This window comes from Polyergus mexicanus, unplaced genomic scaffold, assembly GCF_030449975.1.
Source record: "Polyergus mexicanus isolate NDT 795.1 unplaced genomic scaffold, iyPolMexi1.0 SCAF_11, whole genome shotgun sequence".
Classification (NCBI taxonomy): domain Eukaryota; kingdom Metazoa; phylum Arthropoda; class Insecta; order Hymenoptera; family Formicidae; genus Polyergus; species Polyergus mexicanus.
In genome coordinates this window covers 2,247,024-2,259,357 of record NW_027223331.1, presented here as the reverse complement: position 1 = coordinate 2,259,357, position 12,334 = coordinate 2,247,024, and the positions used below count along the sequence as shown (strand labels likewise).

Genomic DNA, 12,334 nt, shown 5'->3' with positions numbered 1-12,334 from the left:
GTCAAATTTGACTGGCGAGATACTGAATGCATAATTGAGTGACAATATCGATGAATCGTTGAGTCAGCACGAGAGATCGATGAAGGCCGACGATGTAACGAGAATGAAAGAGTGACGGGATGCGTAAAGTCAGGGTAACGCGAGAGTTAAAGCTCGTTTTATCATGAAAGTAAAGAAAGAAACAGGAAAAATGCCCGTTCGCTAACGGAGTATTCAACCGTCTGTCGTGTCGGTTGAAAACCAGGAGCAGGAGCCAAGCGAATTGTGATGGAATTTGAAATGCAATTTTGTTCGAAGCCCTGCGTGAAGTGATTATGTGCATTCGCTATGCCAAACAAACACAGACGCGCATGTTCGTTAACAATTCCTTGTCGAAAAAGCCATTATAAAGTCATTGTAAACACTCTAGTAATTTTGGTATCTCACTGAAAATTCACTTATTACATAATAGAGATATACGCGCTATATTAATCATAATTATGTAACTTTATTTATGTTCTTCACAATTTATTATGCATTAAGCAACCGTATCATTGCACGATAATAATTGTATCCTTTATGATTATATCGATATAATTTATTATATCATATTATAGCTTTCTCCCTTTCTCTCCTTGTAATTTTTCTCTTCAGCGAAGATGGCAAGTTCGTGTCATTAGAAATCACGATATTCCACAATTTAAAGTTATCTCTCTGGTTTCCCGAGTTTATAGAAAAGATGCGGAGGAGAGGAAGAGGAAAAGGCGTAAGTTCTCCCGGTGATTTTTCATAAGGATTTCATCTCAACGGAACAGAATTCTTCTGGGAGGAATGGAACCAGAACAGGCGATGAGGGGTGGAAATTGCGAGATTGAAGTAGGAACATTGCTGTAATATTGTTCCTGGATCACGTTTTCTACTCGGTACTCGTCGGTAGGAAGAGAGAGTGGGGGGGGGAGGGGAGGGGAGAGGCGATTGATCATGTCGAGCATTGACGGTATTACGTGAGCGCCTCATCTTTCTTTGCTCTCCTTATCTGTCCATTCGTCTGTCCCGTTATCTTTGCGCCAGTCTTGTCAACGATGCGCGTCTTTCTTGTTACGTATCGCTCCGGTGCTCATCGACGTGTGAGTCCTCGTGTGCTCGATCGAGCGAAGACGACCGATCATAACTAAAGTCTCGAAATAGTGAGAAAGGGATAATGGAAACTCCAGGGTATATTTTTACGGTGTGTACCTGATCTTCTTATCATCACCAAACATCAAACAGTAACATTTTCCACGCGTGAATCTCGTATCGTAATAGCTTATGAAATGTTTTATTACGAAAGGAGAGGAGACACAAGAGATACGAAAATAAATAACACAGTATGTACAAATTATTTCACACTGTCACTGTCTTTCGATTCTGAGATAAGTAAAGATTGAACAATTTTCTTCTCTTACATCTTCGATCATGCATTATAAGAATAGAACATATATATGCGCCGATTCGACAAGATTGAACTAATTAATATTACTACGCGTACAGCGATGAAACGTTATGACGTTCATTCCACCGTGCACTGAAACTGAAACTTTTTTACTTCTCTTTTATGAAAGATATATCTTTACACACTTAATTTCGCATGGGCGCTCAATGCGCGCAAAGAACTTTTGCAATGAAAATTCAGGGCACGCAGAGCACCTCTGATTTCAGTGCTTGTTAAAGTTTCGAAGTAACCTTCGCGCCTTTATTATTGCGCTACCGCGAAGACAGCTCATTTCCATGTTGCCTCGCAGACGTGAAAAATTTATCGCGCTCGATCGCTAGACCGGCGAACATAACAAGATCAGTGGTATAAACGCCGCGTGACAGCGACCAGAATTGACAGCAGAGAAGGAATAGATCGAGCAGAATTAAGCATCCTTTTGTATCATCTTTCCTTTTTCAGATCACGATCGTATCAATGGATGAATAATATGAATCAAATAAAGCAAATATAGAATATAAAAATAAAAATACTTGCTTTATTTTATGATTCATTCATGATTTATTATTATACATACCTATATATATTAGGTAATATTTTATTTACATAAAAATATAACTGTTTTTTTATTTATGAAAATTTATAACATAACTTTTTTTTTTTTTTTGTTATAGCCATGTAAAATAATTAAAAGCAATAGTTTGATTTTATCCTCATTCATTTTTTAGATATAGAAAATATAATAACAGAAAAGAGCAAAAAATTCATATAAAATTAAAACGATAAAATTTTACACTTAACGCGTTTATGAAAATTATCGTTTCAATAAATAAAACGTAGAGGCATTTACGTTTATTTTTTACGTTTTAATTGAGTATTATTCATTATCGAAATCGCGGGTGCAAGCATCGTAATAGTATATCTACACTTTGATCGGGAAGGGAATAATTTGTTGTGTAAACTAATTTGACGCGTTGAACTGCTTTACTTTAATTAACTGAGTTGCCAGTTCGCGATTCTCTGCGCATATTGAGTCTCGAGGCACAAATTTATTAGTAGTTTTGGATACAAATGAATTAATGATCGTTACCGCACTGCCGTAATGCCCGGCTTGTTATAAAATATGTAATTGACTTAACTTATATTGAGTTAACTCATACGGACGGTCGTTATCTCCTTGTCGAGCGTTGATTATGACAGGCGTAATAGTTTCTCTCGCTGTAGTTTCGCGTGTATATAAACACGTATCTGACATATTAACGATGCTTTCGAGTATAACGTCAATCCCATTTACCTATTCTCACTTGAGAATACAACGTGATCATTATTCCATGCTATAACCGAATTATAGTTTACTTTACTTAAATCTTTCACGATCAATATTTTACTTTTGTGCGATAAAGTAAAAATAATGAAATGATAAAGTACATTTTTATTGTTTATGCGTTTAATAAGTAAGGTTTATTCGGTATCTTTACGTACATATATACGTGAAGCATTGTCTTTTTATATTATTATATTTATATTTTATATTATTTGTATTTTTATAAACAAATATTTTGTATATTAATTTTGTATATTAATTTCTGATTGGAGAAATGCATTATCTTATTAAGCGCAGTGAGTATTGACGCTCCTACTTTTAGATTTACCTCGATTATGCCTAATTATTATTTTATCACGGACAAAGTACCATTATATAGTTGCGTGATTGCTACACGTTTAAGGGGATACTTTACGTGCGCATGGCATCCATCTATAAAAGCAACACGATAGAGATAGCAACGCGAACGAGAACGTTGACAGTAATATTGTAATATAACAATTAACAATTGCATTTATATTAAAAGTAAATGTAGACGTTGTAATTGTCGAAGATTAGAAAGATTAGTTAATATTTGTAATTTTATTATTACACGCTAATATATCTCTATTAACACACAATCTGAAATAAGGATAGCGTGTCTACTCATTTCTGAATATCATGTTGGACGTAATTTAGCATAGAAGGGATCCTTCAAGAGATAGCGGAAATCATAATATTAAAATTATGCTAACAATAGGATTAATTAAATTACTAGCTATCGGAAAGGGTGCAAAAGGAATGAAATGTAGAAGTAATAATATAGTGATCGTAGTAAAATAGTGGTAGTAGCAATAAGAAACGAGGGCGGCTTTGCACCCTACAGGATGAAAGACGTCTGTTCGGCTTTAAGCGCACTTTACAAGCTCGACTCTGTTAATCAGTTAAGTACACAGCCCGACTCGTGTTCTTCGTTAGAGGTCTGTGAAACGTGTTTACTTGCACACGAGTTGAATCGCGCATAAAACGGACGAGTAAATAGTATCGAATGAGAATACCCATTAACATCATATGAAATTGTATTCGCACAAATATTAATTGTTTTTAGATAAAATGTTGAAAAATATAAGGCAAAATATTGAATACGTCTTAAAAGAAAATCAAGATGTAAATAATTTAAGAAGATTAGAAAAATACAAATTTTTTAATGATTTATGTTTAATTTAAAGAATTTTTCATTTATATTTTAATTTCTTTATTCAAGTATTTGTTCAATCTTTATTTATTATTAAGTCGCAAGATCTCTTTGTTAATGAAGTACATTCTATTTATAATTCAAAATTTAAATGTGACTTGCCAGTGACGAGATTTTTACTCGTATTTCACTGTGCTATTACAGTTTGAGAGACTGTTATAATAAGAAGAGAAGATATGATATCGTCACGTAGATTATTATAATGCGTTGTTATTTTTACGATCTTTCCAACGACTATTCGCATATCACGATTTTATAGCTTCTTCGACTATCGTGCAGAAAATCAAAAGATATATAAACCGTATTTATTTTACTGTCTGCTAACGTTAAATATGAATCGCGATACTTTGCGTTAAATGAAAAAATTTAATGTTCCCAAATCTTTTTTTACATTTTATAATAAAAATTAAAAGCATTTAACAAAAACATACGTTATTATAATATTTATTATTTAAATTTAAAATTTATCAAAGAAGTCTTTAAAATATATGGTAGTACAGATTTTGTATTTTTTGTATTAATATTCAACAACACTATATACGCAATATGTGCAGAAATGTTTCTTTCCTCTTTTTTTTTGTTTTTTTTTTAAATTCGATAATGAATTTATTTTTTGCTGAATAAATTTAATTATCGATGAATTTCGCAAAATTTGGGAAAAGCTCGATATCATTTATTATATCTCTAGATATCGTAATTCTGTCATCATTTTTACTGTTCATGTGCTACTCGAGCTGCTTGAAATGTGAATCGGACTGATACATTTGCACGGAGCCGCTACTCCGCTTCTTCCCGACCGAAGGGGAATGCGCGAACTGCTGAATATATTTAGACACGACGAGACACGACGAGTGCTTCCAATAGCCTCGTTTGTCACTCTCGTTGTATGCCTTCGGGAATGCGAGAAGCAGATCGGCTGCTAGAACGCCGTACCGTGGAGACGCGTCATTTACCAATACGCTCGAACGCTTCTCTGGGACTTGACATATTTCGCGCGAGGGATATGAAGATATTAACAATATTGTGGGGCATACATCATATGCGACAGATTCTGATCTTTTATCGATGTCGTGGAAATTGGAGTAAAAAGTACGCGGACGTAGTCAGAATAAAAAATATACAGCTAAAAGTTCGACTATATGCTTGTATATGCCACTAGTTTATTTTAGATCGATGGTAAACAGACGATGATTCATCGTTCCCCGAGAATAAAACTACAACCGCGATCTGTTTGTATATCATTCAACATGTTTCAATTACGCGCGCAATGTAGAGAGCTGAGATCACAAATATGAGGTTAACAACCTAACACCGATAATTGTCATCGAGGAAACAAATAAACGTCATCAAGAGCAATTAGTAGTACTTGCAAATTCTCGTCTTTTATGTCCAAGGCGCTATTCGGTTAAATCTACTAAAGGAAAGTTTTCTGAAGAAACTTTCATAACAATAGTAAAACTGAAACTTTCCTAGTGAACTATTACAGTTAATGGGGTATTTAAAACCGGTATAATCTCTGTGGATTTACATTTCTATGCTACCCGCGTACATAGGATCGTTATGTTTGTTCGGCATTTGTGTTCTTTCCGCCATATCGAAACTTGTGATCACGGAAAGTTTTATCGATTTTTATTCTATTTAAGATCAAGATGTCAACCGATTAACAAACGATTATTCTAATATTCTAATAGATCGTAGAATCAAATAACAAGGGCCAAATTTGCGTTTTAATGATTAGGCTCACCGTTATTTATTATTCTACTGATACCCGCGTTAATACACATATAATAATATTTTCGTGATTTTTTAGCGATCCGTCATGCCTGACGTTTTACCGGTCCGTGTAATTATTTGCTTTGCCTCGAAGGCTTCGGGCACGCGCCCCATGCTCAGGTGTGTACAAACTTACACGTACCTTAGAGTAGTGCGAGAGCCTTAGAGGCGCTTTCCCTAGAGGCGAGAAACTATGCGTGCAAATTACCCGAGGTATATCCTTCGCCGTGGGCATTTACTTCCGGTAAACGTAAACGGAAGCGCTCCGCTCTTCGGTCCGAGCGAGCACGAAAAAAGCGTTCTCTTTTTACTATTTAGCTGAAACTGCGCGAACGTGTTATCTTTACGAGATGCGCGAGATCCTCCGCGATGTTTAATCTACGTTCTTTTATTAGGACGCAATCGGGAATAGTGGATGCGCTCTCAGTTGCATCGAAATTCGAATCATGCGCGATATTAGCTTATGAAATAGTATATATAGGTTTTGCGATATCTCGTTAGCTTTTTTTTTAGTATTAGATTATATTAATCTCTTTCTCGAATCTATTCGATTGCATATTGCGACTATTATCTATATAATGGATCTGTAATATAAAATAATTCATAGTCGTCTATTGTATTATAATATTTTTTATTCATTGAACAGATGCTTAAAAATATTTGTTTCTCGTGATAGTCTCTCTATACGTTTTTTAATTGATCTATTTGTTTCGAGATATATTCTCAAAATTGTATACATTTAATCGTATTCAATGTTATTCTAAGGGGGGTAATTAGAGGAAATCGTTGCCGAGATCATGGAGTAGCGGATTTTCTCTCGTGGAAAACCGACAATTCGATCGGAATTAACGGATTTAGACTTTCGTGGACTTTTGACAACGTGTTTTTAATAGAGTTTCTACCTTGAATGAGAAAGAAATGAGAATACTTATGAATTTTTCTGCCTTTAATTGCAAGTCGCAAAATACGTATCGCGCGTGGAATTTATAGTACGATAAACTTATCTAATCTTTTAGAAAATAACTTGAAAAAAAAAACTCGATAATTTAATTATCTTTGCATCGTACGCATATCGAGACATAAATCTTCTTTCTACTCTTAAAGCAGTGTATGGGATTTTTCCAGTATATCTAGATAATATTGCCGAATACATACCAGGAGCTTTCGAAGTTGTCCGGGCAAGAACTCATTTCAAATTCAAATATTCCACGACACTTTGAATGTTTGAACTATCTACATACAAGATGTACAGCAAAATGCAAACAGAGTTTCGATCAACACAATTTTTCATAATCTGTCGCAAAACTGCTACCTAACACTTTCTTAGACTGATAATCTTTTTTTTATTGAAAATAAGAGTGTCTTATATATTTAAATAAGTTAAGACATTATATTAAATTTGGATGAAGATATCTCACATTTTATTGTACGAATTAGCAGCGCGCAAATCCGATGCACCTTATATGATTAAGGTTAAAGTAAATTGTCATCTTTAGAGCGCTTTAATAGCATAGAAGCGACAAACGAGAGGATGAATCTCAAAGGCTTGTCAGAGATGAAAAGAGAGTAAACTGCATCATCTCACAGAATCACTAATGGATATCTCGGTGCGGCGAGAAAGAGATTAATAAAGACGATACGAGCAGCAGGTTGCACCAGAGGCGCGCAAAAATTGTTGGAAAATCTCGCGGAAATTACAGATCCTTTTTAAAGTTCGATGTCTCTTCGCGAGGGGGATAGGGCGCGATAAAAATCTTTATTTCGTGCTTTCTGTACCGCTGCGACACTTAAATCGCGCGACATCCCCGGTTAAGGGCTCTTTTCCCTCCGTTTCTTTTTTTCTTCTTTCCGTTCTTTTTCCTTCGTCGACCGCTTCACGCTCAGCTGCATTCTTCTCATAATACCATAACGAGGTGGCGCGAGTCGGAGTGGAGGGGGAGGGAGGAGGGGGAGAAGTGGAGAGGGTGGCAGACAGCAGACTTAACCCTCTACGAGAGGAGATCTCCCAAGTTTTCTGCCGTTCCGTTCTTTTTTAAAAGCCTTAACGAGAGATTCGGTGCGAGAAACCTCGAAACCTTCTGCTAATGAAAAACCTCCAACCTTATTATTCGAGAATGCAAATTATTCGCGATCGCGATCTTCTCTACGCGCGGGAATTAAATTTCTTCGGCTATCATCCGCGCGGATCCTATCGTGACCCCGATGATTTTCAATCGCGAGATGAAATGATTTTCTCGACTGAAAAACAAGCGGCGTAGAAACAAACATGTTTGTAAAAAATGGTATTATGATGAAGTATCAGAAAATTTCATTATATGCAATTCGTCGTTTTTTCTTTTTCTTTTTTTTCCCCCTAATTATATGAATTCATTATGAACATTTAATCTAATAAAGAATAGTATTATATAAATGTACACGCACTATGACAGTAAAAATTCTTGTTTATTTAAATATGAAGTAATTAAATAGCTATTAAATCAATGTGATTAATACGTAAATGCACAGAGTTTTGATCGAAATATATAATTTCTAAAGAGAGTTATAAATTTATCGTTTTTCTCTCGCTGACGAAACATTTTGATTCTTCAACATGTTTTCATTCGTGATCTCTAATTACGTCGGGATATATATTACTTTCCGGCGATGCAATCATGATCAGTGCCTTGTTTAATTCCCCGACGGAGTGTGCATCGGTCGCAGGCACTTTAACCGTACAGATATAGCTATAACGAACCTGTTTGTCCGATGCCCACTTGCGCGTACATGCACATCTATGTTCGTCGTCTATACGACACGGGTACACGCTGGTCACATACAATACACATATACGTACGCGTCCAAATCGCACCGGGGCTTCTCCGCCGATTCGAGCCTTTGGCGTTGCAGCTAATTGCACCTATCATCCCCGACATAATTGAACATGAACGAAGAGACGGAAGGTTACAACTGAATCCTTTTGTATGCACTGGGTGTTTCAAAAGACCCGCATTCTTAAAAATCTCATACGTTTTATATTTAGGTATATAGGTGTGTGTCCGCGTATATTTGCGCATGTTGGTAGATGTCAGAATCCGGAAAATTCCAGACAAGAACAACAAATTCCGCGAGCACAGTAATCCTGACGGGATTTAACGATAGCGAGTGGAAATTCATTTTACGCTCCGGATACGAGCGATTGACTCGTGATAAACTACCGTTGGTCGATATGCTCGAGATGTACAAGACATGCTCGGTTGCGAGAGGCGAGCACGCTCCAGAATAAAACCGCGGCGCACTCCGATGTGAAATAAAAATCGCACGTTGAGCGCGCCAGTGCTGAGTTTAATCCCCCCTTTGTGCATAGTTTCCTTTTTCTCGTCGATTCTTCGTGCCGAGTATTTTAATATTATGTTTTCCGCGCGCACAGAGTTTTTAGTCTCTCTCTCTCTCTCTCTCTTTTTTTTTTTTTTTTTTTTTTACAGAATTTAGTGGGTTTTGTAAAGCAAGCACGGTTACACAAAGCAGTGCAGCAAGTATTCATTCTTTTAGAATTGTAATGCCGAGAATAATATTATTTCTTTAATATTAGCGAACAATACACTGCTGTTTAATTTAAAAAAAAAAAAAAAAAAAACATTTACTGAGAGATTATTAAAACAAGTAACTTATTAAGTTCTTTGATATATCTGAGATACTACAGTTATTATTATTTTCAATAATATTGTGTTGCGAATTTCTCCCTCTCCCTCTCTCTCTCTCTCTCTCTCTCTCTCTCTCTCTCTCTCTCTCTCTCTCTCTCTCTCTCTCTCTCTCTCTCTCTCTCTCTCTCTTTCTTTCTCTCTCTTTTTATATATATATAGTAATTTTTTTTATAAAGTATTAAATATTGTATCATGGACAATACTTTATAAAATAAAATATTGATAATATATATATGCGTTCAAATATGAACCAAACAGGATTATATGATATGGCTGTGTTTTTGTATCATATTCTTTCTCTTTCTCAATGATATTTGTTTTTAAAATATTATCTTGTTGCACAGAAAGTGTTTTATAAAGAGGATTACTCTCGGTATGAATATTGCAGAATCGTAAACTTCTTTGCGATTAAAGGCAGACACTCGATCTAAATTCCATTCGTAAATTCCAAACGCATATTGCTTAAACAGGTCGAGTATCAATATTTCTCAGCTTTCTCCTCTTTCTTTCTCTCTTGAATTAGAAACTTGTTATTCTATTCTATACATATCTATATGTTTGCGTTTCTGAAGTACAGAAATATTTCCGTTTACTCTCGCTTTTGCGTATTCTCATTGTGTAAAATGATTTTTCAGAAAGTGGTCTTGATAGTATGTAGAAATCATCGCACACTGAGAAATCTTCTACGAGTAAAAAATATTACACCATGAGAGTAAATCAGGGACTTAAGCTATGATTTATTAGAGCTTAATATAACTAGATAAACGAAGGACGTTTTAATCATAATGTATTGTTATAATGATTGCTTAATTTATTGCATTATCGCCCCGATAATTGGATAGCTTTGACAAGTATCTAATTTTATGATTTTCATATTCAAGCACTCGTATCGCTCTGCTATATTTAGTTGAGCCTTCAAAAGCTTACGGTAATCGCAGTTTGCATTATCGTAACTAATTTAAGCATCCCCTAGTGTAATGCTATAAAACAACCGTTCGGTACAATATGGTATTCATGAATTATTCATGAAGTTGCGAAAAAACCTAATTGCCGCAAGATCGTTAACGATTACACACATTGGTAACATAGAAAAACATAATTGCAATTACACAATCTCTACTTTCATTAAAAAATATAGCATCAGCGACAATCTCTTTAAAATAGAGTGTTGATAAAATATTTATTTGAACATGAACAAAGTAGAAAATATATTAATAATCATATTTTATACATATATATATATATAAATTAAAAATGCGTTAATAACATTTTATATAACTGCTGTTATAAATATAAAAAAGTATATATAATATAATGATATATATAATATCTTTTTATGTAGTAACTTTTTTACATATATTGAAGATAAAGGTTGCAATTATTAAAATTTTATTAGCGTATTAAGATTTTAAGTATATTTCTTTTACTTTCTAGTAATTTATCCAACTATAAATATATTATAATACGTTTTGTGAAAAAAGAAGGAACATTATTCACAATAATGGAAAAAATCGTTAATACACCGCGGTATAAATATATCATATATGCGAAAAATATGACGTATATGTTATATACGAAAAATAAATTTTTACACAGTTTTATATAATATCTTTTTTATAAATATGATAATCGGTCAGCTATTAGCTTTGTTCGCGACTAAATATTTCTCGCTTATTCTGGCGACTATGTTAAGCTCGAACAAGCTGGGCGCTTGGAACGCGTAATACCATGATTTCTCTGGGCTTATGTTAAGAACCCCGTTCATCCCCGATACAACTCCCAAATGCCGCATTGATCCTATCACATCGCCGCAGCACTGGATTCGCATATCGGTGCAAGATGCAGGTGCACGGGAGCAGAATTTCGGATGGTAATTTAGGTGCGCGTTATTAGAAACGAATATGCTGCTGCGTCCTACGCGCCACATAATCGATCCAACGATGGCTCACCGGTAAGCTGCATTATTGAGAGTGAGTTACCCAGTAATGGGTGTTTATTATCCTGGCTGGCGAACTGACGCGTGCTAATATGTATATACAAGGTAATTCTATTCTTGGAAGAAATCGTAAGATGATACAGAACTAAAATTTCAGAAAGTAAAACGTAGGAGTATTTTGTTCATACTAATTTTATTATATGAAAAAAAAAAAAAACCAGAAATGCCTTTTTGGCATCTAATATTATAATGCATATCTTTTTCATATTTTTTAAAATATATTTTGCTATATTACACTTTACAGATACTGCCAATAATATCAATAATCAATTTTCATTTAAAAATAGATTACATTCTACGAATCAAGGATTAGATGCGCCGAATTATTATGTACGATAGTATGTAATTGTAATAAGATTTTGCGTAAAGAAGGGAGCGCGTAGTTACATCGCGGCTACGTGCAAAATGTCCGTACGGTATTATTCGACGAGCGATATTCGATCAGCTGAATAGCCGTTCGGTTTTCAGCTCTTCCCAGCTGGTTTACGGCAGCTATGAGTTGCATTTTGCACTAACTTGCGCCGGGCATTCTGCGCCGATCCGATGGGAGAAATTGAAATACGATTAGATCGAACTGAAAATGGACGAGATATATCACTGATACCGTATTATAGCGCACGCTGCAGCGTTGGATTCTGATCCGCGATTAGAGAGAATTTTTCTACAGATGGAAGTAAGCGCGAAAATTTCTATCTTTTCAAGATTATTCAAAATGTGAAAATTTGAAAATATGGAGATTTTTGTAAATAAACACTTGCGAATAATAAAATAATTGAAGGAAAACAAAAATAATACGAAATAATTTTATTTTTCATAGAAATATTTTTAATGAAGTAAAATAGGATACATATAAATTTTATTTTAGTATTTTGATTTT

At 34.8% G+C, this 12,334-nt stretch overlaps 1 protein-coding gene across 3 annotated transcripts in view; it reads left to right on the top strand.

Annotated features, from left to right (window-relative positions):
- Pgant2 (polypeptide N-acetylgalactosaminyltransferase 2) overlaps positions 1 to 12,334 on the top strand; it is a 185,143-nt gene that overhangs the window by 31,178 nt on the left and 141,631 nt on the right. The window contains exon 1 of one of the 3 annotated variants that reach the window (XM_070304306.1): positions 1,164 to 1,207. The exons of the other annotated variants lie outside the window; for them this stretch is intronic. Within the exon in view, the coding sequence (XP_070160407.1) occupies positions 1,181 to 1,207 (27 nt within the window). The 5' untranslated portion in view covers positions 1,164 to 1,180. Of the gene's footprint in view, positions 1 to 1,163; positions 1,208 to 12,334 lie in introns of those variants that run through there. 3 annotated transcript variants of the gene reach the window in all.